This window comes from Mustela erminea, chromosome 11 (genome assembly GCF_009829155.1).
Source record: "Mustela erminea isolate mMusErm1 chromosome 11, mMusErm1.Pri, whole genome shotgun sequence".
Classification (NCBI taxonomy): Eukaryota; Metazoa; Chordata; class Mammalia; order Carnivora; family Mustelidae; genus Mustela; species Mustela erminea.
Window position 1 is genome coordinate 88,149,235 of NC_045624.1, and position 27,859 is coordinate 88,177,093.

Here is a 27,859-nt window from a genome sequence, read left to right on the forward strand (position 1 = left end):
AAAAATACACTGCCAATGTTTAAAGATCTAAAAGTAAAAACAAATCTAACATTCAGAAAACATATTAAAAATTTCTTAAGACACAGTAAGCACAAATCATGAAGAAAGTTAAATCAGAGTTAAGATAACCTTTTGTATGACAGGGGTGCCTGGGTGTCTCAGTTGTTGGGCATCTGCCTTCGGCTCAGGTCATGATCCCAGGGTCGGAGGATCGAGCCCCGCATTGGGCTCCCTGCTTGGCGGGAAGCCTGCTTCTCCCTCTCCCACTCCCCCTGCTTGTGTTCCCTCTCTCCCTTTATCTCTCTCTGTCAAATAAACAACATCATTAATAATCCCCCCCAAAAACCAAAAAACTTCTATGACAAAAAATCATAAAGTGAAAACACAAGCCATGGACAAGGAGAGGACAGCTGCAATCTATATAAATGTCAAGGAATTAGTATCCAGAATAAAGAACACCTCAAATCTATAGGAAAAAGAAACACCACAATAGAAAAACTGGCAAAAGATATGAATATGCAATTCAGAGTAGGAGAAAACTCAATGTCCATTAAATACAGAAAGATCATGAACCTCTATAGTCATTAGAGAAATACAGATTAAAAACACACCAGAAACACTATTTCAAACCCATCAGATTGGCAAGAGTCCAACAACATCAAGTTGCAAGGTTATGCCACATTGGTAAGAATATGGGCAACAGGGATTCTTACGTACTGTTGGTGGGAGAACTAAACTGGTACAGGCACTTTACTGACCAAGTTGTAATATCTAAGTTATATCTGAAAATGTGAATTCTTTCACATTCCAACAGTTCTACTCCTAGTGGTATGTCCTACAGAAGCCTTTACACATCTCACAAAAATGTTTATTCCAGTATTATCTTGTAACAGTGAAAGTACAAAAAATTTAACTATATTTCAGTAAGGAAAAGGCTGTGTCTATAACATTTGATTTCCTTAAAAAGTCAAAACCAAATCTGACACAAATAAAACAAAATGTTGTAATTTGTTCAATCTAGTGGTAGGGGGACTTGGTCATACTTATACTTATCTATCTGAAATATTATATAATTAAAAAAAATTTAAATTAAGTGTGAAACATAAAGGACATAACAAGCACCACTGCCCTTAACATTTATAGCAGGTTAAAAATTACTCTAAGTATCCTTATCCAAATGACCTGAATTCACAAAAACATTAGTAATGATGTTTATAAATAATTCTCCGCAACCTCTCACCTAGTAAGTCAAAGCTTTTACTTTAAAGAAAAAAAAAGATTTATTTTAAGTACTCTCTATACACAACGTGGGGCTCCAACTCACAACCCTGAGATCAAGAGTCAGCCAGGCATCCCAAAGCGTTTTACTTCTTCTGTTCTGGAAATTATCCTATAAACTGCTTAACCCTGTGATGTTGATGCAAAATCAGAATCAAAATTGGAAAGTGAAAAAGCAACGGAATGGACTCCTTCCCGAATTTGCTGTAATCTCAATAGCTATTTAAGTTTCAATGTCATTAACTTTATGTACAACTACCACCAACAGAAAAATAAATGCTAAAAACATCCAGGACTCTGAGGAACAGAAAGGGAGATCTATAAAATCCTGAAGCTTACCTTGCCTTTCTGCCCAAGACCACCACATTCCCTTCTCCAGCTCTAGAGACTCCAGGTTAAGAATCTCTGTATCAGAATCTATCAAACATTAGTAATCATAGCCAACATTTATAAAGGACCTACTGCTGAATACTGTTCTAAGGACTTAATATTTACTAACTCAATTCATTCTCAAGAACAGTCTTTGAGGTCAATACTTAATCCTATTTTTCAGATATGCAAATTGAAGCACATGAAAGGTAAGTAATTTGCCTAAAGTTAACAGCTAGTACATGGGGAAGCCAAGATTCAAATTCAGGCAGTTTGGTTCCAGAGAATACACTCTTAATCCAGAACCTTTGTTGACAATCAATGAGAAAGTTTATCAGAAAAACTTAACCTGAAATTTACACATAAGCATTTTGAAAACAAGACTGAAAGAAAAAAGGATAGAACCAGGGTCTCCAAAGCATTTTTTTGTCTCTTTTATTTCCTGCCGAACATTTAAAAGAATTATTTCTACTTTGGAAATGAGTTCCATTTTGCATTGTTCCTGCCTTTAAGATGAAAGCTTCTTTGTAATATAACAATCAGTGCACTCTTTCTTTTAACTTCTTTATTAAGTTTGTTGCATCAAAGATATACATTCTCATATTGACAATTCTTGTCATGAACAAACGCAACAAAAAATAAAGGCTACAGCAAGGTGTGCTTCACATATAAACAATCATGTGGTAAGAACAAGAAATCCCTCCCTGTACAACAAAAAGATTAGGAAGCAAAATGTGAATAATCCCTGTATTCAGAATATACCCAAATGTGTGTACAAAGACAGTGCACCCATAATACAGCTCACTTAAATTTCTCTTTATGATGCATAATTCCTTAATGATCTATTTATGAAATAAGAATGAACATTAAGAAACATGAACTCCAAATTGCATTTATTTTCACAAATATCAATGCTACACTCAAAATAGCAACTTCATTGAATCTAAATGTTAAATGTTTCCAAAGTAAAAGGCAAATCTTAATTTTTTTTTAACCCTGTGAAAGGGTCTGCAAAAACAGGTGGCTTATTTTACTCCACTTGCAAGGAGACCATGTCTCAGCCTGCACTTAAGTAGGATGAGCAACGAAGGACAGCAAACAAATACCACTGAGAGTAATGCCCGTATGTATGAAAATATCTAGCTGAACTGTGTTCTTTCTACTTATACAGCAAGTCTATTAAACAACCAGCATAATGGAAGCTTATGCCTCACGCGACAGAATCACTAAATTAACTATACATCTGTTAGAAATTTCCAAACCCCGTTCCCCAAAACAGTTTTAGTACACCTATTAAGTACTGTAGGTCGCTTAGGAAAACAGAAATAAAACATACAACCAGTCTTTCCAATTAAAAATTTTTCATACCATATAAACAATGTTCAGATACAAATTCTTAACTAAATATGTTTTTCTAAATATGATTTACGTAATCAAGGCTTTCTTAAACAAAGACAGGTTTTAGGTATATGATCTGTACAAACTTACAGTAGTGTCTATTCCAAATAGAGATTTTCTTCCTATTATGATATGAAAATGTAACTCTTTTCTGAGTGAAGATATATGTTAAGGCTTAAGGTGTAAACACTTTGGAAGGCAAACAACTTAGTAAAGAAATAAACCAGTCATTTAAAAATGTGTATCATCTCATAATAGGCCCCTGAATTTTCAAATTTACATGTGAGAATACATTTACATCTTAAATTTCTAGGAAAGGCATAGGCTTTATATAAAAAAGCAGCAAAATTTTAAACCCACCAATTTATTGAAAAAGCCATTACTTTTATTAGAAACAAATAATGCTTCTCAAGATGTTGGCAACAGGTCATAGTATAGACGTATATTTCATACAGTGTACTTCTCCTTTTAATTACATTCCAGAAGGAGGTGGAATACCTCCTTGGCTGTGGGAAGCGGAAGTGCTTGATGGACTGTGTAAACTGGTCTCTTTGTACACAAACCACGCATTTCCTCCCCAAAGTATCAGATTCAGAAAGCCAAAGATCTAAGGAAGAGAAAAGTAAACATGAAAATCTATTATTATCTACTTAAAAATTTATACCCATCTTAGTTTTCCTTTGAATATTTAACATTTCCAGGCAGTATAGCATTATTTCAATTAAAATGTAAACTACATGTAAAGTAGAATAAAAAAAGAAGACTTTCCATTTCAATGCCAAATTTGTATAGATAATGACTACTCCCAATGAAATAAAGCTAACATCTCTAAATCTGTAACATATAAAATTACAACTAAAAGAAAGCTTTATCTTTGCATGCTCAACATTACCAAGAAAATGGGATTAAATCTGAGAAAAATAAGCAAAACCCTATTATTACTTTGCAATTAGACTTTAGTGCTTTCAGGTGAAGAGGAACAGGAATCCATGCTGCCTTCTTTTGGGGGCTTTCACTTTTCTCCATCTGAATGGTTGGTTATAACCTGCCCCTGGGTATCTTTTCCTATATCCTTTCTTTCTCCCCTACCGCTTACTATCTCTCCTACTCCAACAGCTGCAGCCAGAAGAGAAAAGGAGTCACACAAGATCTTTACATCACATCCTGCATTAATCAACGTAAAAGGAATTAGTTTTCCCAGTTACAAAGCTGACAAGATAAAAGTCTCAGAGATGAATAAACTGAAGTTACCCTTTTTTTGTATTTTTTTTTCCTCCAAATATAAGAACAATAGTGACTTATATGACATAAGACTGAGGTAAAGAGCTTGAGAGTAGTATCATACTACTGAAGGCCCAATGCTTTATATTTTTTGCAAATTCACGTACAGAAACATTTCTGAAACTGTCGATCTCAGATCACAGTCAATATAAATGCAAAAAAAAGACACTTAAATCACAAAGTGGTAACACAAAAAATTTGACCAAATTGCCTTACAAGGTATGGTGGCTTTATCCATGGAAAAACATTTTCTGGAAAAGATAGAGGACTTCCTTAAACATAATATATGCTGTATATTAAGAACATATTTAGTAATACATTTATCCGTATTTTGGCAAAACAGATTAAATATTATTTAAATTTATATATACCGATTTTTTTTAGATCACTTAAGAAACCATAAAAGTACTACTTTCATAGACCTAGAGCAAGTCAGACCAGAGAACTGGCACTAAGTTGGATCTGCTCCCCACCCTACTTGCCAACTTACCAGCTGTGTTACCTTCAGCAAATACATACATGACCTACATTTTTTTCCCAATTGGAAAATGAAGATAATAATCCTATCTCCCACATTCCTCTTTGGGTTACTGGATAAGTCAAACGAGATGAGTGTAATGTAATGCCCTTAGCACAATGCCTGACACGTAGTCTTTATAAATGTTAGTGATGACTATTAGTGCCTTTCAGGCTTGCCCAGTCAATTTTAATGAAAAGAAAGACTCAATCACGATCTTGTTCAAACCTGTTAACAATTAATAATTTTCCTGAAAAACTTTTCTCCATTGTTATAAAGGTAACAACTATCTGGTAGCTAGGGTTCTGATATCTTAGCAAACATGCAAACAATACATTCCTCGAGAGAGAGATTAAAATCTATTGCTTTCTTTTATCACTAGTAAGGTTTTTGGTTTTTCTAAGTGAAATAAAGTATCTTATAAAAACCGCATACGTACCACAGATACATTTAAGGATCCCATACTAGTCACAGAGCCAAAATAACACATCACTTCTTGACTGCAAGGCTTAAGTTCCTTTACAATGCCATGACCAGTAGCTATTTTAATATCTGTAAGAGCTTTAGCCCAGGCTGAAGTGCTCACCAACCACAGAAAAGTGGCAACAAGAGTAACAACAAAGTCCTAAAGTAAAAAAAAGTATGAGTTAATGATGAAGAGTTAATTTAAAAATACTATACTTCAAATTCATGATGAACTGAGATCACAGTGAACTCTATGGTACTGAGAAATGGCCTACATGACACACTTTATAAAAAAAGGTCATAGTCAGCATTGGACACATCGCTGTTTAGCATGACTAGCATACTGCCTGAGCAGTGAACAAAACTCAGTCATCTACTCAGCAGTCTAAGATTTTGACACTAGAACTCAGTTTCACGTAGCCCTTACCACAGCCTTGACTAAGCCACTCACTGCCCGGATCACACCGCACACCCTGTTATCACCAAGAACTCTCTCCCCTCATAATCCCAGTTTCACCTCACCCACTTCCCAGTCTCATCTCTCTTTCCAGCTCATGCTTCTTTAGGCACCCCAACTTCAAAAATCCTTTGACTCCGCTGAGACTACAATCTTATTTTACCACTTTACTGTCTCTCAACCTCACTCGGGCTCTCATTTCCCGTTTAATTTCTATTCTAAGGTCCTTCTTACAACCCCTTGCACACACTCAACTCCCTCAACTTCTCCTGCTTTCTCATACTTTTCTGGCAAAACTCCAACTTCAGTTAAATCCAATTCCCCATGACTGGAAGGAATTCAAATAAAAAACTTAAAAAAAAAAATCCAACTGTCTATGATCTGGATAATGAAATGGTGAAAAGCACGAATCTAGGATGACTTATTTCTTTTGAAATTCATGACCCTAAAATTTTAAGAATACTCATTATATTAAGGACAAAAAAAATTAATAATCTCTCAAGGCATCTTCTCACTAGTAATTTCCTTCTAAAGTCTTTGCTATTTATTACATTTCCAAGAACAGGACTAAGGTTCTAAATATTCTGGACAATTTCTTATTGAATAAGATGAAGAAAGAAAAAAAATGTATTCTCTTTACTCAATCTATTTTGCTGGGGAACTAAAATTTTGTTGACCAGCATTGGTTATAAAAATCTAAAGACTTTTTAAATAATGCATTTGCATAATATAATACTTCCTTTAAATTAACCACCAAAGTGGGAATAATGTAAAATTTCTATCTTTTAATGTTACGTATTCTTAGCATTCAGGTACACCCAGAGCTACAAGTTCTTATACATCTGCAGCAAAAATCTCTGCAAACTCAGAAATGGGTTTTGGAGCTTATCAGAAAAGTGGTTCCCTATCCCCATCCCAAATAAATCTGATTGGTTTTTAATTACTTTTTCCAACCAGCTTTTAGTCATTTATTGAGACTAAACACGAGTAACCACTTATGACATATAGAAACTCTACTATATATAGCTTGTCCACCAGGTCAAGATGGCAATGAATAAATGGCTTGTGATCAGAGAACCAAAACAATGACTAATTTTACAAGGAGGTATTTGCATTTTGCATTTGAGCTTTCCACTGCTCCTCTTTTAAAAAAAAATGTAGATCAGGGGCGCCTGGGTGGCTCAGTGGGTTAAGCCTCTGCCTTCGGCTCAGGTCATGATCTCAGGGTCCTGGGATGAAGCCCCGCATAGGGCTCTCTGCTCAGCAGGGATATATGTCATGTATGTCATGACATGTATGTCAAGTCCTTTTAATTTCCAGGTTTCTTTCTTCCAACTTCCTAATTAAAAAACACTCTGATGTTTTTCTGACAATGCTCTTTAAACCTTCTTTGCTGCTGTACGCCTGGGTGGCTCAGTTGGTTAAGGGACTGCCTTTGGCTCAGGTCATGATCCCAGCGTCCTGGGATCAAGTCCCACATCGGGCTCCTTGCTCAGCGGGGAGCCTGCTTCTCTCTCTGCCACTATGTCTGCCTGTGCACTTGTGCGCGCTCTCTCTCTCTGACAAATAAACAAACAAAATCTTTAAAATAAAATAAATAAAAATAAAAAAATAAAAAACCTTCTCTGCTGCTCGCATGACATTCTTATACTTCAAAAGCAGGGGAACTTTTCTGAAAATGATGCACACAGTCACCTTAGGGTGAGGGAGAGGTGGGAGAAATGAGGGCCTCTAAAGATCATCTCTGTCCCACTCAGGACTCTCTTTTTTAGGATGCGGCCCACCCACAGTTCTGCAATGCACCAACGGTAGCTGCCTTGGTCCCACCAACGAGGTGGGGTAGGATTCATGACAGGTGTTTAGGATTTGGGATACTTTATCTTTGTTTGGTTTCAGGTTTTTGGATATTTCTGATTCTCCACATGGCCTAGCACCCTTAAGTTCCTGCTATTTAAAACCAAAAAAAAAAAAAAAAAGCTATATTTACTTAAAAAGGGAAGGTAAAATGCCACAATTGAAATGCTCCTAGAAATACGTTAGTAGAGAATTGGGAACACTGTGAAAAAGGCATGTCCTCATTAACAAAGTGTACTTTAAAAAAAAATGTCCTATTTGGCTATATTTTAAATTTGGTTTCTCAAGAAAACTTGTTTTACATTTATATGGTTAAATTAAAAGTAGAATTCAAAATTTAATTTAGAAGCTTGAATTTTTACAGACAAGCATCCTTTATATACTGTATCAACAACAACAAAAAACACTTAAAGGGCTAGTTCTGGATTATCTATAACCACTAACTGATCACTCCAAGATGGAAAATTTCTTTTGATTTTCTGAATGATGCACCTAGATCAGTTTTACAGTTTTAACAGAAAAACCCTCTACAAAAAGAGATTTAGGTGCTGCCTTAGAAAGTGTGATTTTAAAAGCTAACTAAACAAAATATGAAAAATAAAAGGCTCATTCTAGAGTTACTTGAGCGTTTCTGGGATAATGACAAAATGGCAAGAACTGTCTTCATTTAGTATTTAAATTATAAAGAATTTTAACAGGAGATAGTATCTATATGATAATCATAATTCCTTTTTTTTCTCCTTATCAAAGTAGGCTCCACAGGGGGCTTGAATACCCCTCCAGTGCAGGATGTGAACTCAGGACCCTGAGATCAAGACCTGAACTGAGATCAATAGTTGGATGCTGAGTTGGATCAGTGTAAGAGTTGGATCAAGAGTTAGGTGACTGAGCCACCCAGGTGCTCCACAGTTCCACCCACCCCCACACCTTTTAAAAAATTTTTATTTACTTGATAGAGAGAGAGGGAGAAAGCACAAATGGTGCAAAGGGGCAGAGGGAGAGGGAGAAGCAGACTCCTTGCTAAGTGGGAGTCTGAGATGGGGCTTGATTCCAGGACCCTGAGATCATCATGACCCAAGCTGAAGGCTGAGGCTTAACTGACTGGGCCACCCAGGTGCACCTCTACCTTTCCTTTTTAAGTAAGTCTTGGAAAGTTTACAGAAGTTACAGATTCTTCATATGTAATTTTTGTTGGTTAAGCACTGCAAATTAAAATAGTTGATGCCCATCTTTTTGAAAGACGTCCAAGAAAATATTTTATTAAAACATCAGGTTTAAGAATCTTTTCTCAGTTACAAGAAACAAAATAAATAAGAATTTTAGCAGATTGTTTTATTCCTTACTTACCATTTGTATTCTTATGATCCAGGCAGCAAAAATTAAAAATAAATAAGAAATAAAACCCGTTATCTTATTTAATAATTTTTTCATACCCAACTAGCCTTCCCTTTAAAGTAACTTCACAAATAATCAGATGACAGAGTTTTCTCAAGATATAAATGACTGGTATCTCAAAAGCACCTCTATTCTCCCTTCAAGTCAATAACACTTGATACTGATTTTGTAGTTATTCCATTGTTATGGACTTCTAGCTTAAAAGAACCGCTTATGTGTATTTGCACCAATAATCCAGAGGAGATTCTACTACTTAAATCTCGGAGATTATTTTTATTTCTAGCTCAGAAGACCCTGAAGCCAAGAAAGATGTTAGAGGGCTTCAAATCCGAATCCTTTGTTTCCAACCCCAAGATTCGAAATTAGCTCATGAACATCACTAGTGAGCATTCTCTAATTCTTATATAATTATCTGAGTCAGATTTTAAATTAAGGAATTTAGGGATATAGATCAGGAGTCAGAAAACATTTCCTGAAATGGGCCAGACAGTAAATACATTTGGTCTCTCTCACAACTACTTATCTCTGCCACTGTATTATAAAAGCAGTTATAGACAGCATGGAAATGTTTAGGTATGGCTGTGTTATATGACAAAAAAAAACTTCATTAACTAAAAAAATAAATAAATAAAACCCACGATGAATCAGATTTGGCTGTGGGCCAGTTTGCTGATTTCCGATGTTGACTATTAAGCTCAATAAAACATTGCATAGACATAAAGGAGGTCTTTGAGAAAAGAGAAAAAAGTAGAACACCATCATGAGACTACTACTATGGTCAGCAATTCCCCAAATTAAAGGCATTAATTTCCACTTAATTTCTCTACCTGCAATGTAATATACTCTGTATATTTGAGATCTTTCCAGGTTAAAGTGAGACTGAGAAACAGACCTCTGTATGCCCTAGAGTACAGAGGTGGTGTTGCAAACTGGTGCAAAGAATCAGGCGCAACGTGATAACCAGAGAAAGCTCAACCTCATGGTAAACACAGATCAAAACACGTTCACCTGGTTTATGTCACAGATTTTCATTTCCAGCCTAAGAAAATCTACATCAACTCCAAATATAACTTACATACAACTTTTGTATAAAAAGAAAGTGTTTACTTACAATCATGGGAAGTTTTCGACTATCCCGATACATGCTCGTATAACCGAGATAGAGCAGAAGAGCAGCAATGCAGTAAAGGAAGACAAAGACTGCAAACGTCACATAGAATTGTGCGGAGGAAGAGTAATCTCCGATAAGCACATAACTTTTCCAATTTACATCACACACATTTGCATCTGGATGTGCCTGAAATGATGCTTCATTCAACCTATTAAGAAAAGGCTCAAATAAATTTGTGAAGGACTTGGGACTAGAATACTGAAACGACATTTCAAAAAACACTCCCCAAATATATCACAGACATTTTCCTTTGGGGAGAAAATTCAAATATTTAAATGAAAAATTTCCTAAGAAATATACATAAACTATGCCTTACAACTGGTTTATGATAGACAGACTATAGATTTCATTAAATACTTTCACACCCAGAAACTATCTTTCTGCAAAAAGAATTTAGCAGATTAAGAGAGCTGATACAAAAATCTGCAATTTGAGACATGATATTCTGTTCTAGGAGGCAGAGTCTATGTGACTAGCACCAGGAGAGTCAATTATGATTCACATTTTAACCCTAGATTAATTAGCTGCTAACCTGAGATTGTTTTCAAATTTCCTTATCTATAAACTACAAAAACACTTATCACTAAATGTGCCATAACAGTTCCTCATATAGGAACTTTTTAAGTGAAGGGCTGGGAAATGGAGTGGCAATGACCAGGCCCTTACTATCTGATGTATTTTTACTTTAAGGGTATATTTAATCATCAAAACAACCTTAAAAGGTAAAAGTTCTGGGGCGCCTGGGTGGCTCAGTGGGTTAAAGCCTCTGCCTTCGGCTCAGGTCATGATCTCAGGGTCCTGGGATCGAGCCCCGCATCGGGCTCTCTGCTTAGCGGTGAGCCCGCTTCCCCCTCTTTCTCTCTGTCTGCTTCTCTGCCTACTTGTGATCTCTGTCAAATAAATAAATAAAATCTAAAAAAAAAAAAAAAAAAAAGGTAAAAGTTCTCACTCAATGGCTAGAGATTTCGAGTCCTAGAGAGGTCAGGTAAGTAGTACATGGAAGAAGATTTACACCATGGCTTAAACACAGGACATATTCAATAAGCTTTTCAATAAACACTTAAGTTAAACAAAAGAATTCACAAAATACTCATTTTCGTCTTAGTAAGAAAATAAAGAAACACAAACTCCTTGCTTTAAATACATGCCATAAAATTATATAAAGGATACTTATTTTTTTAGTAATTGCAAATACACGAGAAATTTAAATTTTTTTAAGCTGTGACTGCTTCCACATCATGGCTTCTCATGCTAAGGTGATGGAGCAGTCACTGTTTGTTTTTAAATTTTCAATTCACTGTGGGATGACAGAATAAAAATGTCAAGGCAAGGTCATATGAAAGTTTCTAAATGCTTCCTCTTGTTTTCTGTACTTAATTCCTCACAGGCCAGGGACACAGTCTGCAGACAGACACTGGTCCACATGGCACATTTTGAAGAGCAATGATCACCACTTCCGAATGAGCATATGTGCAATTTAAAATTTTCTCCCCCCACATAAACTGCTGGAAATCTCAAAAAGTCAATATGAAAGTAAATATTTTCAACTATAAAAACAAACAAATATCTTACCTGAATGGATAACCAAAAGCAGCTGTAATCGTTTTATTTTCATGAACTTTAGCGCAAGTCACCTGAATTTCTGTTTTGCCCTTAAAACCTCCACAGGTGGCAAAAGCAAAGATAGAAGCAATCTATACAAAGTGAGACCAAAAAGGGGGGAAGAAGCATTATTGTACCCAAAACATGGGTCATTAAAACCTAAATATAGTACTAAAAACAGGCTCACTAATGTTCTAGAAATTCTTAATTACAAATTAAATGCAGATGCTGAAAAACACTTAAAATTTCACTTCCAACTGTCAACCAATGGTTTTCTTTTCCCCTGAGTATAATACAGAAGCTAGTATAACAGCCCATATAATAATTCTTCTGTTCATACTGCAGTGTACCTACTAAAATATTAGTATGAAATTCACATGAAGTATTATTAGTATCAAAATCAAAAGGGGGTGATTCGGAACTATTTTTAATGGTAACTGTTTAAGCCAAGAGACTCCTAAGCAAAGAGGAGACGCTATTTCATGAGTTTGTATAATTTCACATTTGAGTATTTCAGTATTTCCAGGTCTCAAAAAGTACTTGGAAATTTGTTCTCCTGATCATGCATATACTTAAAAAAGAATGCAATGTTCTTGTAAATGCTATACATAACAGGAAAAAACTGGAAGCTTCCTAAATTTTGATATGAAATCAAATAAAATGTAATTCATTCATAGGATGGAACATTATGCAGTCTTCAAAAAGTTGGCAAATATTTAATGATACTGAAAAACATTCATTACAAATAAAGTTTGTTTATGGGGTGCCTGGCTGGCTCAGTTGGTAAACCATGCAACTCTTGATCTCAGGGTTGTGAATTCGAGCCCCACACTGGGGGTAGAGCTTAATTTTAAAAAGTTTATTTACACATGCATTGTTCATTGTGTCTATGCCTAGGCATATGATGCACATGGCAAAAATGTATCAAAATTTCAACAGTGGTCACCTCTCAACAGAAAATAAAAATAATTTCTTTTTCTATTTGAATCTTCTAAATTTTCTACAAAACAAAACAAAAAAGCCAATATACAGTGTAGTGGCCAAAAGCTCAATCATTCAGAAAATTCTGATGGTGCTATTTAAAAAACATATTTGGAATCTGATCAACATCATCGCAACATACTGATGTAAACCACCATTATTACCTCTTGCCTGAATTATACTCCAAGAGCCTTCTAAATAATCCCGCTTCCATCCTGTCCCTCCTTCAGTCTACTGTCACTATATCAACCAGGGTGACCTTTTAAAAATACAAGGCAGAAAACTTTACATCCTCTGCTCAAAATTCTCTAATGGCTTCTGGGTTCTCTCTGGATAAAAATCAAAGTTCATATTATGGTTTACCAGATCCTTTCTTCTCTTAATAATTCTGATCAGACTGCTACTTCTCCCCTTGTCAAATTTCTCTATACAAAAGGGTCTCCTTGGGGAGCCTGGGTGGCTCAGTGGGTTAAAGCCTCTGCCTTCAGCTCAGGTCATGATCCCAGGGTCCTGGGATGGAGCCCCGCATCGGGCTCTCTGCTCAGCGGGAAGCCTGCTTCCTCCTCTCTCTCTGCCCGCTTCTCTGCCTACTTGTGATCTCTGCCGGTCAAATAAATAAATAAATAAAATATTTAAAAAAAAAAAAAAGAAAGGGTCTCCTTGCTATTCCTTAAAGATAAGGGGTAAACTTCTCCTACAGAGCCTTTGCACTGGCTACTCTTTCTGCCTGGAATACTTCCTACTTCATAGCTCCCTGTTCCAAAAGAACTTTATCAGAGAGGCCTTTCCTAACCACACTACATTAAGTAATAATGCCCTAACCCCACAGTATTTGCTCCCTTAATTCATGCTGCTTTATTTTTCCACCACTGTAATTACCACTGCCTATTAGTACTCAAGTATTTGTCCGTTTTTCACTAGAACACAAACTCAACGGCAGGAACTTTGTTTTGCTCAGGGTCACATTCATCTAGCAAACAGATAAAATTCAGTGCAGGTCTGATTCCAAAGCCTATACTGTTAAACACTGATACAATGCCTCTCTCGGATTAATACAGGGCTTTGAATCAGGCCATAACCAGGATCACAACTATCAAGATTTTTTTTTCTGTAAAGCAGAGATACATGAAAAGGAGTCTGAGGTAATGTCCAGTACACAGTTTGGAATCTTCAGTTAAGTGTTCATAGGTAAAGACAGAAGAATGGATACTCTCTACATATAAATGTTCATGAATGAAAACAGAGGCTACAAAATTGGGCATATACCCATTTAGGATTAGAAAACAGACACGGTTATACAAATTTAACCAATGGGACAATAAGGAGGCCAGAAAGAGACCTATGTGTAACCAGATAAATTCTAACAAAGCTGGCACTGCAGATCACCAAGAAAAGGAGTTTGGTGGTTTTTAAAGATATGTCCACAAACTCTGAAACTCCTCCCTGCAAGAGGCAAAGATTAATTTTCCTCCCTTTAAGTGTGGATGGCTTCTAGTAAATTGAATATGGTCTAAGGAATGGGAGACATCCATCCTTTCCAAGACCAGGTGATAAAGGGACTACAATTTGTCTTCCTTTCTCTTCTGAAATCACTGGCTCTGGGGGAAGCCAGCTGCCATGCTGGGAGGATACTTAGGCAACTTACAGTGAGACTCCTGTGATGAGGAACCACAGACGATCAGCAACCATGTGAGTGAGTCTGCAAGTGTATCATCCCAGGCTTACCAAAGACCGTGTGAGTGAGCTGGGTGCTAGAGATGACTCAAGCCCAGCCAACAGCTAGACTGCAAACAGGGAGACTCTGGGCTGAAACCCCTCAGGCTAAACCGCTCCCAGATTCCTGACCCACTGTCTTAAGAGCTAAGGTTGGGGTAATTTATTATGTGGCAATAGATAACTAATACAAAGAAGGACTTCAATAAATGGTCCAGGGGCGCCAGGGTGCCTCAGTTGGTTAAGTATCTTCTGCTCAGGTCATGAGGTCCTGGGATCAAGCCCCATGCTGAGCTCCCTGCTCTGCGAGCCCACTTCTCCCTCTCCCCTCTGCTCCTGCTCTTTCTCTAATAAACATAACACAATGGGGGTGAGGGGGGGAGAGAAAAAAAAAGGGGGTCCAGACAGGCTAAAGACAAATGCAAAATGCCGAGTCTTTAAAAAATTTTAATGTAAAAGAAAATTTGTGACCACAAAGGAAAAATTTCTTATGATTAAAAATAAAAACACATACTAACCATAAAAGATGGTTAAATTCAACCACAAAAAAAGAACTTCAGAAACCAAGTCAGCTTTTGAACATAAAACAAGCTACAAACCAGGTCAAAGTATTTGCATAATGTCACGAAGGATCAGTATCTACAAGTATATAGATCTGAGAGCAATTCTCACCCATGTGTACTACAGAACATGCACAAGAATGTTCACAGTGACATGGTTTATAGTATCAAAATAGAGAAGAAATGGAGCAAAAGGAGAACGGATAAAACATAATAGTATACACTTACAACGGGAAGTTTTAAAGCAATAAAGATACAGGAACTACAGCTGCCCACATCAATGTGGATAAAACCTAGAAACCTAATGCTGAGTGGAAAAAAAAAAAGTTGCTTACGTTTCATACAGTATGATGCCATTCTTTAAAAAGCTTTGGTTACTTATCTACACCACCCCTGCCATTACACTATTTTTGTTTAGGCCCTCACCATTTTTCACGGGGACTAACCAACAGACTCTTCCTCTCATTTCTAATCTCTTCCGTAGCATGGGCTCATGGCTGTAGAGCATTTTGAAAATGGATTGTCTTATGGCACCTGGGTAGCTCAGTTCTTTAAGCATCCGGCTCTTGATTTTGGCTCAGGTCAAGATCTCAGGGTCGTGAGACTGAGAGCCCTGTGCAGGGTTCTGTGTTCAGCGGGGAATTTGCCTAGGATTTTCCCTCCACCTCTGCAAACCACAAACCTCCCCATGCTCCTTCTCCCTCTCTAAAATAAAATAAATAAATCTTTCAAAAAATAAAATAAAAATGGCTTGCCTGAATTAAGATACCTGTAAGTGTCAAGTAGACAATGAATTATAAAGATTTAGTATATAAAATGTAAAATATCTCACTGGTAACTGTTTATATTGACTACCTGTTAAAACAGTATTTGGATTTATAAATAAAATATAATATTAAAGTCAATTTCACCTGTTTCTTCTCATGTTTTCAGTGTGGCCAGCACACTTAAAATTATTATGTGGCTTGCATTTGTAGTCTGCATTCTGTTTCCATTGAACAGGTGCTTTAGAGTGATGTCACACTGATCTGAAATGAAGATCTGGTCACATTACTCCCCTGTTTAAAAGGATTTCCTCAGTGACTTTCCAGAACTAAATTTAAGAAAAGAAAAAAAGCTCAAACTTCTTCATTTGTCCTAACAGGCATGGCTTAGGTATACTCAACCTTATCCTTCCAGATTTATACGCACTGTACTCCCGGCCAGGTACTATACAACTCTGTCGCACTGTACTACTACTTACTACTGCCCCTCAAACACATCCTGTATTTACAGTGTATTTATTTCTTCTGCCAGGATTTGTCCCCCGCAACCCCCTCAATTGTTCTCTGACAAGCTCACCTTAAAGGCCCTACCCAGTTTCTTACAGTAGAACTATTCTGTCTCCCGGGCTGCCATAGACTTGGGTTCATTAACTCCACTATAGGCATTTTTCTTGTGTCCTGCCTTATTTAAAAAAACAAACAAAAACAAAACCCAAAATAAAAATAATAACTAGTTTCTAACTAAATACAAAAATTAGTAGGGGCACCTGGGTGGCTCCGTGGGTTAAGCCTCCGCCTTCAGCTCAGGTCATGTTCTCAGGGTCCTGGGATCCAGCGCTGCATGGGGCTACTTGCTTGGCAGGGAGCCTGCTCCCCGCCCCGCCGCCCCCCGCCTGCCTGCCTCTCTGCCCACTTGTGATCTCTCTCTCTCAAATAAATGAATAAAATCTTTTAAAAAAATTAGTAAATAAATGGCATACTGTACTTACTGCTCTTAAGCACAATGCCTTTCCCTGTCCCTTGGCAGACTGTCATGTCTTTGCACTTGGTCTTACTCAAGATTTTCAGTGCCTACCTAGAAGGAGGTCTGACACATAGCAAATGCTCATTAAATACTGCTTAATTAAAGAAAAAACCAAATTCCAATATTATACAAATAAAATTGTATTTCAGGTCACTTCAAAGCTATCTTTTTGTTACAAGGGTAAATAAATGTCATCTTTGCAATTCTGGTCTTTATCTCATGGGAAAAAGGGACAAGATACACACTTTTTACTATATGAATTACAAAACAACCTGAGGGTAAAGGATCTGTCTCACTTCTCCCTCTTCTCTACTGCTGTTTTGATTTAAATTTGAAGTTATGTATTGGCGGCCCAGGGTAAAACCTGGCCTACAGATAGTATTTGTGTGATCTTCCCAGAATTCATTTAAAAAAAAAAAAAAAAAGGAATTTATTGTCTATTTTAGTACCAGCATACCGCACATAAAATTTTGATTTACTGCTTACCCTTACTGTGGGGAAACTAAAAATACAGCACCATCAGACCCATATTCCCATAAGCAACAACCACGTGGAACTGAGTGACAGATGACATGTAAGACGGGGCATGTGCTTTTTCTAGACTGTTGCCACTCTACGGTATCAACAATCCTCAGGAGGCATGTTAGTTACCAGGAATCAATGAGCTTATACTGTTGTTTTTCTTGCAAGCAGCTTGTTTCACTCACTTACTTTATGTGGCTGGTTCCTATGCACGCTTCAGTTTGTATTCTTTGTCCAAACAAGGGAGTACTGGCATGCTCATTTCTACTGCCTCACCACTTATGAAATGCATTTTCCCATTCCTCTCCATCCCATGAAGAATGGCTAAAACTGTTAGCATGAAATTCTATATGTAGAGTAACTAATAAGAATCTAAGGACAGGATGACAGCAAGCATCTACTCAGGTCAAATGGTTCCACATTTCATTATGACAGCCTCAAGCTGCCCAAGAAACAGCGCCACTTAACACTACCCACCAGACCAATACCAGACAGAGACACTAGAATTCTGAGGTTTGTAACTTTGAAGTTAACATTTCAGCTTGGTTCTCTAGAACACTACTTACTCTCCAAAATAAACGGTAGTAGTCAATTAACTGGTATATGAGAAGAAAATATTTGAACTTCTATTTACATTAGACTTAAGGAATTAATCACTGCAACCCATGCTGGATCTGCGGGTCCGAGTCACATGTCAGTACCACACGCTGGTATCCTGAAGGCAGGAGTCCCATGACATGCAAGGACAGTGATACCTTCACCTATTCTTTCCCTTTTAGAGTTCATGTATTATAATGTGAATGTGCCTAAGTGAGTTTATGGAGTAAGTTACCTAATTTTAACCAGACCAACCCAGACCAACGGCTTAAAAATGTCTTCAAAGAAACTACAGACTAATAATACAAAAACTCACACTCAAAAGAGAAAATAGAAGCATTAAACCCCTATATGTGCTATATTCATTAGCCACATTCCAAGGAAAAACAGATTCTACTTAATCAGATCACAAGAAGATGGCATATATATCTACATATTTATATATCAGGTGAGTGTTGAAATAAGGATTTAAAAATATGAATGAAATTTACCCGAAGCATATAATACGACTTTAAGATACTGACATACTGGGGTGCCTGGGTGGCTCAGTCAGTTAAATGTCTAACTCAGCTCAGGTCTTGACCTGAGGGTCATGAGTTCAAGCCCTTAGCTCACTTAGGAAAAAAAAAAAAGATACTAACACAGTAAAATATCCATCTAAGTTATGGATGCATATTGGGGCTCTATGCATAAAATTTTACAGATAGGCTTTCATGATAAAAAGAAGTTTGGAGACCCCTGGTATTTTCAGTGAGTTATTTAGCCTATAGTCAGAGTTTAAGTCCTCAATCCTATTTCTAGACCCTGCTCAACTCACTAATGCTTCTTCAGAGAACACTAGCACTCCTCTATATATGGGTATCTTTTACAAGTTTCTGACTGCTATTGGATTTCATCATTAATATGACGTCATTTACTTAAATTTCTGTCCAAGGTTTTGTCTAGAAACTGACATAATTGACATCTTCAGAAATAGGCCTAAAAGTACATTGTATTTGAGTGTTTATACGCAAATCAAATGTATGCTCTTTTACTAAATGAACCACTCAGTGATGAAAATGAACTATCATGGCATGTTTGCCTTTATAATCAGTAAGCTTAGATGCTTAGAACCAAAGCACTGATTTTTATGAGTTAAAGTCCTCATGCATTTACTAAAGACACTAATTTTATTTGTTTATTTATTTATTAAAGATTTTATTTATTTATTTGACAGAGAGAGATCACAAGTAGGCAGAGAGGCAGTTGGAGAGAGGGGGAAGCAGGCTCACTGCCAAGCAGAGAGCCCAATGTGGGGGCTCGATCTCAGGACCCTGAGACCATGACCTGAGCCAAAGGCAGAGGCTTAACCCACAGAGTCACCCAGGTGCCCCCATTCATTTTTTTTTTTTAATTGTAAAAAAGATTTATTTGACAAAGCATGCACACACTCATGCACAATCAGGGGGAGCAGCAGGGAGTGGAAGAAGCAGGTTCCTCGCTAAGCAGAGAGGTTGATGAGGGGCTCCTAACCTTAACCCAGAACCTGGATCATGACCTGAGCGGATGACAGATTCTTAACTGATTGAGCCACCTAGAAGCCCCAAAAGACATTTATTCTTAAAAATTTTTTGTTATCGATGCTGCTATTTCAGTTTATTCCCACTATGAACCACGTACTTAAAGTCCGGTACAAACTGCTTCAGCTTCATTCTTCTATGATCTCCCTCTGTGTAAAGTACAATCCTAGAAAGTTCTAAATAGCCTGCTAGTACGGTTCCATAACCCTTAGGAATTTGTATCATGAGAAATTAACTGTTCCTGCTGGAGGAAACGGAAGTTTTTTTTGCTAACTCTTAAGTATTACATGTTGAAAATATCTTTTCTAAAATTTTATTTTTAAATAATCTCTATGCCCAATGTGGGGCTCAAAAATCACAACCCTGAGATCAAGAGTTGCACGCTCTACCCACTGAGCCAGGCAGGAGATCCTGTTGCGGGCACCGTTATGGCACCCTCACCCTTAAATAATTGTTAAGCTAGTGAATAAGGAACTAGAAATCTCTGAGGAACTTAAATATATTTATTTTAAAATCATTTCAGACTGTACTACTTTTACGTTTTTTTGGAGTAAATCCGTATCTTGATTGTTGATCTGGCTGGCTGTCCTGAAGTGCATCTGTGCCACTGATTTCTGAACTTTTAAGTGAAAACTAGTTTTCTTCATGTGTTTTAAGATATCTGATGTAGGCTCGAATTTACAGTTTTTCCCCCTTTTTCTGTCCCTAATAGTTTTACAGTCATTTCTACATGGTTACATATACCACATCTTAACGATGGGACCCCCAAACTACCAACATGTGAGAATACTTAAGTGTTCACAAATTCAGATCTCGAGCTAGTGGCTAGGTTGATTCAGGTCTTAAATTAGAAGGCTGTATCTCTCTCTCTTTCCACCTGCTTAAGTAACTGGCTCTCTATAAGTTATAAATCCAGACAACAGGTTGAAGCTTTTTTCTGAATATATTACCAAGATCATGGACACTCCTTCTTCTACCCATATTTTGTATCATTTCTGGTCCCCAGTGATGGTTCTCAATTCTCAATGTGTGTGTGGTCTGTGGTACCTTGGGAGTACCCAAGACTCTTTCAGAAAGTCCATGAGGCCAAAATTATTTTTTTTTTTTTCTTAAAGATTTTATTTATTTTGACAGACAGAAATCACGGAGGCAGAGAGGCAGAGAGAGAGGAAAGGAAGCAGGCTCCCTGCTGAGCAGAGAGCCCGATGCAGGGCTCGATCCTTGGACCCCGGGATCATGACCTGAGCCGAAGGCAGAGGCTTTAACCCACTGAGCCACCCAGGTGCCCCCCAAATTATTTTTGTATTATTAAGATATTATTTGCCTTTTACACATGTTGACATTTGCACTGATTTGAGCAAAAGCATTTGTGGGTGAAACTGTTGGGCTTTAGAAAGAATAAACAATAGCATCAGGGTTATTTCACTGTCCTGCCCTTAGAGTTAAAAAAAGGCAAGTTTTACTTGACAATGTCTTTGATGAAGCAGCAAAAATTATAATTTTTATGAAATCCTGACCCTTGAGCCTTCTTAATATTCTGTATGATGAAACAGGATGTACAAATACGTTAACCGCACGTAATGGTCGTCTCCAGGGAAAGCATTTAAAATAACTGAGTTATACACTGAACTAGTTTTTTTTTTTTTTCATAAAACACCATTTTTTACTTGAAAGAATAATACACAAAAAGTAGTTATTCAGATGTGGATATTTGGCAGATTCGGAAAACCGGTAGCATTTGTTGCACTGGTGCAACTGAAGTCTTTAAGTGAATTATTACTGTGTTTTAAAATAAATAAATGTTCCCTTAAAAGCCTCTGTTTAAATATCTGATGTGGTAAGTATCAGTAGATACAACCCACACAAACAAAAAGCTCTTTGAGGTCCTCAATATTTAAGAGCATAAAAGGGTTCTGAGACCAAAGTGTTTGAGAACCATTGTATTAGACACTGCTCTGTTAGCTTAATTTCCCCTTAAATTTCCCTTTTATATTTTATCAGGGATTGCTATTTGTATGTGTGGGGTGAGTGTGTATGAGTGTGTGTGTGTTCTCAAAGCACTTACAACACATATATGTTGTCTATGAAAATTATATCTGATGTACCTACAAGAGTGCTAAATAAAGAGTGATAAATAATTGAGAATCAGGTAGAAAAGCCAGAGAGCAAAGGCATAGAAGTGAGTCTGTAAGTCTATCAATAAGCTCGAAGTACAGAGAGTCCTACTAGGCATAAAATGCCATTTGAAATCTTTTCCATTATGGGAGCAGAGTAGGGGTGGGAAGAGGAAGTGTACCCAAATGGCAGGGTGGGAAGAAAGGTAAGCTTCCTAAAGAGCATTCTCTTATAGACTGATAGCCTAAAAATGTAAAAATAAAGCAAATGGACAAAACATCAGTCTGTATATGCTGTCCCACCCACTGTGCAATACAAATAATTTGTATTTTCTAGCGTGCTCCTCTGTGCTATTTTTGAATGATAAAATTAGGATAAAACATGGTCTCTATTTGCAACAATTTTATGTTACTTGTGATGACTAAATTTTTAAGTTTTTTTTTTTAAAACTATTGTGTATATTTGAAAGTCTGTTGTTTAAACATATTGATATATGCAATACTCAAAGAATTACATGTTTTCTTATTTCTTCTTTTTCACACTAATTTTCTTGGATAATAATTTGCCCCAAAGGAATGTCTTGGTGTCTTCTGAATTTGTTTGTTAATTTTAAATATAAAATTAGAAAAAACATTCAAACTTAATAAAAGAATCAAGAACATCCTACTTGTTTTTAACTCCTAGGATCTTATTATAAATAGTATCTAACAAACAAGGAAAAAAAATCATTTCAGATACCTTTGGCTTTTGTTTTTTAAGCATTTGATACTCTTTTTATTAATTTATTAAAAGACAATTAGAAACACAGAGGTAGTTATCAAAATGACTAAGAAGAGAGTGTTAAAGAGTCCTGAATGTAGTAATCATAATCATGGACACTGCTAAGTTACTACATTTCTTTAACATGGAGATAACAACACTCATAGGTTGTTAGAGGATTAAAGGAGAAAACACAAATAAAGCCTAGCACATACATGTCTACTCAATAAATATGTTAACACATTTGACTAGCACAGACAAAAATACTCAAAGATGGTTAATAATCCTAAAAATTCAACTTAGTTTGTAATTCCTTCTATACTCCTCAAACAGTATCTCTTCCACAATTCCATGTGTGTGGAATGAGGAAGCATATTACTTAGATTAAGGGCTAAATATCTGTTCACCATCCACCCAATGCAAGACAGCAACAAGAAAGTCCAAAACACAGTGTTTAATATATATATATTTTAAAGATTTTATTTATTTATTTGACAGAGATCACAAGAAAGTGGAGAGGCAGGCAGAGAGAGAGAGAGGAAGGGAAGCAGGCTGCCCGATGAGTGGAGAGCCCAATGGGGCTCAATCCCAGGACCTTGGGATTATGACCTGAGTGGAAGGCAGAGGCTTTAACCCACTGAGCCACCCAGGTGCCCCACACAGTGTTTAATATTTTAGAAAGATAAAATCATTTCGGGGTACCTGGGTGACTCAGTGGGTTAAAGCCTCTGCCTTCCGCTCAGGTCATGATCTCAGGGTCCTGGGATCCATAGAGCCCCGCATCGGGCTCCCTGCTTCCCTCACCCCTCTGCCTGCCTCTCTGCCTACTTGTGATCTCTGTCAAATAAATATATAAAATCTTAAAAAAAAAAAAAAAAGGTACAATCATTTCAATGAAAAACTTTTACCTAAATATTAAAGATATTTGACTAAAAGTAAGAACCAAGTTAAAATTTGCCACAGAAATATTGAATACATTAAAAAGCTGCTTTGATAAAATTAGTCTTTGACTTTTACTTCTATGTTCTCTATACATGGGACATTTATTCTTACCTAAATTTTATATTGTCACCTTGACAGACTTCTAAAGGCCTATCAGACAAATGAAAAGCATACAATTTATTATTTCTAAAGTTTAAAATATGTGATAGGGAACTGAGCAATCTTAAAGGACCAGGAGATACATAGTCAGTCATATGGAGCTCATAGCTGTCTATCCACTGTTTGGGTCTAGTCTTACAAACACAGCATCTCAGTCCTGAAGAACCTACTAAGAACTACACAAGTACATTATAATCATTCATATAATTAAATATTAACTAGATCATTCCAATAGCCCTACGAAGTATTATTGTTCCCATACAAGTACAACAAAAATTCAACCTTTACTGAGTACTTACAACACATAGAGAAATAAGACAGTGTCACTGCCAGGCCCTGTAACTAGGTGCCAGGGGTAGTTCAAAAAAAAAAAGAAAGATAAGAGAAGGAATACAACACGCACAAGATGGCGGCTGCAGTTTAGAAGCAAAATGCGAATACTTCTGCTCTGGCGATTATAGTTTTAGTCTGTCAATAAATATTTACTGGCATCTAATCCCTTGAAAGTTATATATCATCAGGTTATATCTTAATCTAACATATTCTAGAAACTTGCTAGAGATGAGCTGATTGAGGGAATTACTTTTTTAGTTACACAGACAGTAAACAGCCATTATCTAGATTTTAGATTTGTTTATAAGCTTATTTATTAACTGTTTTTAGAAGCAACCTGCCACACCTCAATGCGTTATGAAACTTGACCAATTCATTCAAAACAGATTTAAAAACTCCTATGATGGGCCCTTCTCCTCTAGAACCTTGTTTTATTATTCATCCCCTCCCTCCCCCTGTTTTCAACCTCCAACGATTCTATTTGCCGCCTCTTCTTTCCAGCCAACAAACACATTCAGTTTGTCCCATCTTTCAGATGGGTTACCACCCAAATCCCTCCCACCTTCAAGGTCAAATAGTGCTTTACTCTCACTGTCTTCACTTTCTTACCATACATTCTATTACCTAGCCTATTACCATCTGGTTTCTGAATTTATTGACGCTGCTCTTAAAAAGCCACCAATAGCCTCTGGATTACCAAAACCAAGGTGTGCATTTTAGTCCTTATTTTACTTAACCTCTCTCTTGCACTTCTTGGTATTGTTTAATTACTCTTTTCTTTAAATTCTAACAGTGATGCCAAGATGTTATTTATTTTTTTGCATCTTCTTAACCATTTCTTCTCTCCCTTGCTGGCAGGGATCTGCTGAATTTCCAGCCCATTCTTGCCTTTTTATTAACCTCTGTAGCCATACAGCTAACTGCCTAAAGATACCTCCTTTCCGTGACCTAGAGACCACAAACTCAATACACTCAAAACTGTACTGAGCTTCAACCAAAAATTTGCTTTTCTCCTTAGTGATGTATCTTGACAGAGATACCACTACCAACCTGTCGGAAATATGGCAGTCATCTTAAATATGTCAACTCAAATATGGAGTCCTCCAATTTCTTCACCGTCCAAGTACATTCTAATTTCTATGCCTCTCTTCTCCATTCCCACTGCAATTAACTTTAGGCCCTCATAATTTCTCAAGCAACATATCCTCCTTCCTCCAATTATGACCTTTCTAATCCATCCTCTACTAGAAATGAAAATTTCTAAAATGTAAATGTAATTATATTATTTACTTGTTTAAAAACCTTAAATGAGTTCCCACTCCAAATGGTAGGAATTCTGGGCTTAAGAAGAAACTATCCAATAACTCCAAATTCTGTACCTACAAAATGTGTATTTTCCTAAAGAAAGAACCCAAGCTATCAAAGGTTAACCCCAGAGTATAAACTCCTAACTCTCTATAAGCCCTATGAAACCTTTCAGAATCATCTCAAACTATACCTTCCTTTCCAGTATAAGTTTAAGCCAGCCCCAACTATTTTAAGTTCTCAAACAGGGCTATGCTGCTTCAACTTTTCACATTGTTGAACCCAAGTTTCTCTTTCCCTGGAAAGCCACGCCCTACATCTGCCCTAAGTGAACAAATACTCATCCTTCAAATGTTCTTTCATCTATGAAATCCTCCCTAGTTCCTGCAAGCATCTGATTTCTCCTCTCTTTCACCCAATACATTTTGCTTATACTTTTATTAAAGTATTTATTGGGATCTCTTACGTAATGGTATGTTGTTCACACTGAAAGTAGTATTTTTTCAAAAAGCTTAAACAAGATATTTTTCAAAATACATCAGACCTATCTACGATCACTAATAAACCTATCACTGTTTTAAAATATAAAGGAAAAACTTATGTCTATATTTTAACAAAAAACTGACAAATAATGTAAGCACAAACATAAATGGCCTCATTTATTAAGTGAAAACTTTAATTACAAATGTAATTAAAACCCTCAAAGACTTTTTCTTAACTTTATATTAGATAAGCCCAATTAAACATGATTTTCCTCCTGCAATTCCATATTTTTATATACTCAAAAATTTTTCTTTATATTTGAAAATGGGTTTATAGAACCCTAAAAGTGAGTGTGTGTGTGCGTATATTTATGTCTTTTTTTTTTTTTTAAAGATTTTATTTATTTATTTGACAGAGAGAGTTCACAGTAGACAGAGAGGCAGGCAGAGAGAGAGAGGGAAGCAGGCTCCCTGCTGAGCAGAGATCCTGATGCGGGAATCGATCCCAGGATCCTGAGATCATGACCTGAGCTGAAGGCAACAGCTTAACCCACTGAGCCACCCAGGCGCCCTGTATATTTATGTGTCTTTACGGTAAACATTTGTGTGAAATCAGCACTACTTCAGTTTTCAGAGAACAAGTAAAACTCTGATTTTCTTTCTGAAAATCGGCTTCTTGAGTACCCATGTGGGAATTTCAGTTTCTGTGTAACTTTAAAAAAACAGCCTCAGTCTTTTAGCATAGGCAACTGGAAGTTCTTCCTCGTCACTACTCGATCACTAAAATATAGGGTTAAAGAGTTACGGATGTACATGTCGCTGGCTATAAAAACAACCTGCTTGCACAGTGGACAGATGCCAGCTGCCTACTAATCCGGGCCTGATAATGAGCCCTGAAACGTGTACGAGGCCACGAAATCTGAAGCAAATGTGCGGTGCCTGATGTATTCGCTTAACTTCTCCAAGTGACTGATTCTGCCAAGGTCGAATTAATAAGTCTCCTTTGATGTTAATGATTGAGAGGTTCCCCGGAAAGGACGGAAAGCTGACCGCAGGACACTGTTTGGAAATACCTACACGAACTTGATGGCGACTCCTAGCCTGTGTTTGAGCGGACGGGACGGACTTAGACGCGTTTTGTGAAAGACGCCCCCCTCCCCCCCGCCGCTTGCCTGACCCGCAGTTTATTTTTGTCCGTTTTTAACTTGGAGCCGTCTCAAAAGCAAGCCACGAACGGACTGCTCGGCAGCTCACTTGGAGAAGGCACAACCAGCTCTCGACGGAGCGCGGCCTGCAGTCAGCACCGGGCAGAAGGCACCGGCTGGCCCTTTCCGCAGGACCAGCGGCGGCAGCGCGGGCCCCCAGGTTTCGGTTAGACCGCAACAGGAAGTTTTCTCTTCCCTTGCGGGAAGCCGTGCAACCAAAGAGAAATTTGAACTCCCACACCCGCGGGAGCACCCAGAGGTGAGCCTGGGTGTGGGAGGGCGGCCTCGGCCGGGACCGAGGCGGCTGAGGGACTCGTGATTCGACGCGGACCGCGGCGTCCCCGCCCCGCGCAGGCCCAGCCCGCGGCCTCCCGTCCCCTCCCAGCTGTCCCGACCCTCCCGAGGGCGGCGGCGGCGGTCTCGGGGACCCGCGCGGGGTCGGACGTCCCTGCTCTAGCTCCCGCCGGGGCCCCCGGCCTCCCAGCCGAGGGCACCGGCCGGGCCGGAGCGGGCGCGGGCGCGGGCGCGGTCACGGTCACGGCGGCGCGATTCCAGGCCTCGCTGGTGCGGGCTGCACTCACCCACTCGAGGACCTTGATGAAGCCCAGCGGCTCCTTGAGCGGGTTAATGTTGAGCTGGAAGGAGGACATCCTCTGAGGGAAGAAGGGAGAGAGAGTCAGGACTGCGGGGTGGAGAAGGAGGGGGACCGACGAGACCGAGCAGCAGGGCCGCGAGGAAGGCCAAGCGGGGCGGGCTCTGGGAGGTGGGCCCGGGAGACTGTGGGGCGGGGCGGCCCGGGGAGGTGGGCCCGGGAGGCCTCGGGGCGGGGCGGCGGTTGGGCTGCTCGAGGAGGCGCTGAGGCGGGGACGCGAGAGGGGCGGCGGCGGAAGGCGAGGGTTGGGCAGAGGCTGGAAAGGGGAGGTGCCTCCCCGGGCCGCACCTGGCCGAGGCGGCTGATCCGCTGGCGAACCAAGTAGATGTTGGACGCCATGCTGCGTGCGCCGCGCCCCCTTCCCTGAGGTCCAGCCCCCCGGCGCTCCGTCTCCTCCCGC

General features: G+C 38.2%; 1 protein-coding gene across 1 annotated transcript; it reads right to left on the bottom strand.

Annotated features, from left to right (window-relative positions):
• Positions 1-2,197: 2,197 nt before the first annotated feature.
• SYPL1 (synaptophysin like 1) lies at positions 2,198-27,845 on the bottom strand. Its single transcript, XM_032305831.1, has 6 exons — positions 27,748-27,845; positions 27,389-27,460; positions 11,758-11,879; positions 10,126-10,333; positions 5,283-5,468; positions 2,198-3,652 (listed from the first exon to the last, which is right to left on the bottom strand). Exons 1-6 carry the CDS (start codon positions 27,796-27,798, stop codon positions 3,518-3,520), a joined length of 774 nt encoding a protein of 257 aa, XP_032161722.1. The 5' UTR covers positions 27,799-27,845; the 3' UTR covers positions 2,198-3,517.
• Positions 27,846-27,859: the final 14 nt, after the last annotated feature.

Coding starts and splice junctions, on each gene's coding strand:
- SYPL1 (XM_032305831.1), bottom strand. CDS start 27,798: ATGGCGTCCAACATCTACTTGGTTCGCCAGCGGATCAGCCGCCTCGGC. Junction 27,461..27,747: donor GGATCAGCCGCCTCGGCCAG/GTGCGGCCCGGG, acceptor TTCTTCCCTCAG/AGGATGTCCTCCTTCCAGCT. Junction 11,880..27,388: donor TCATCAAGGTCCTCGAGTGG/GTGAGTGCAGCC, acceptor CACTTTGTATAG/ATTGCTTCTATCTTTGCTTT.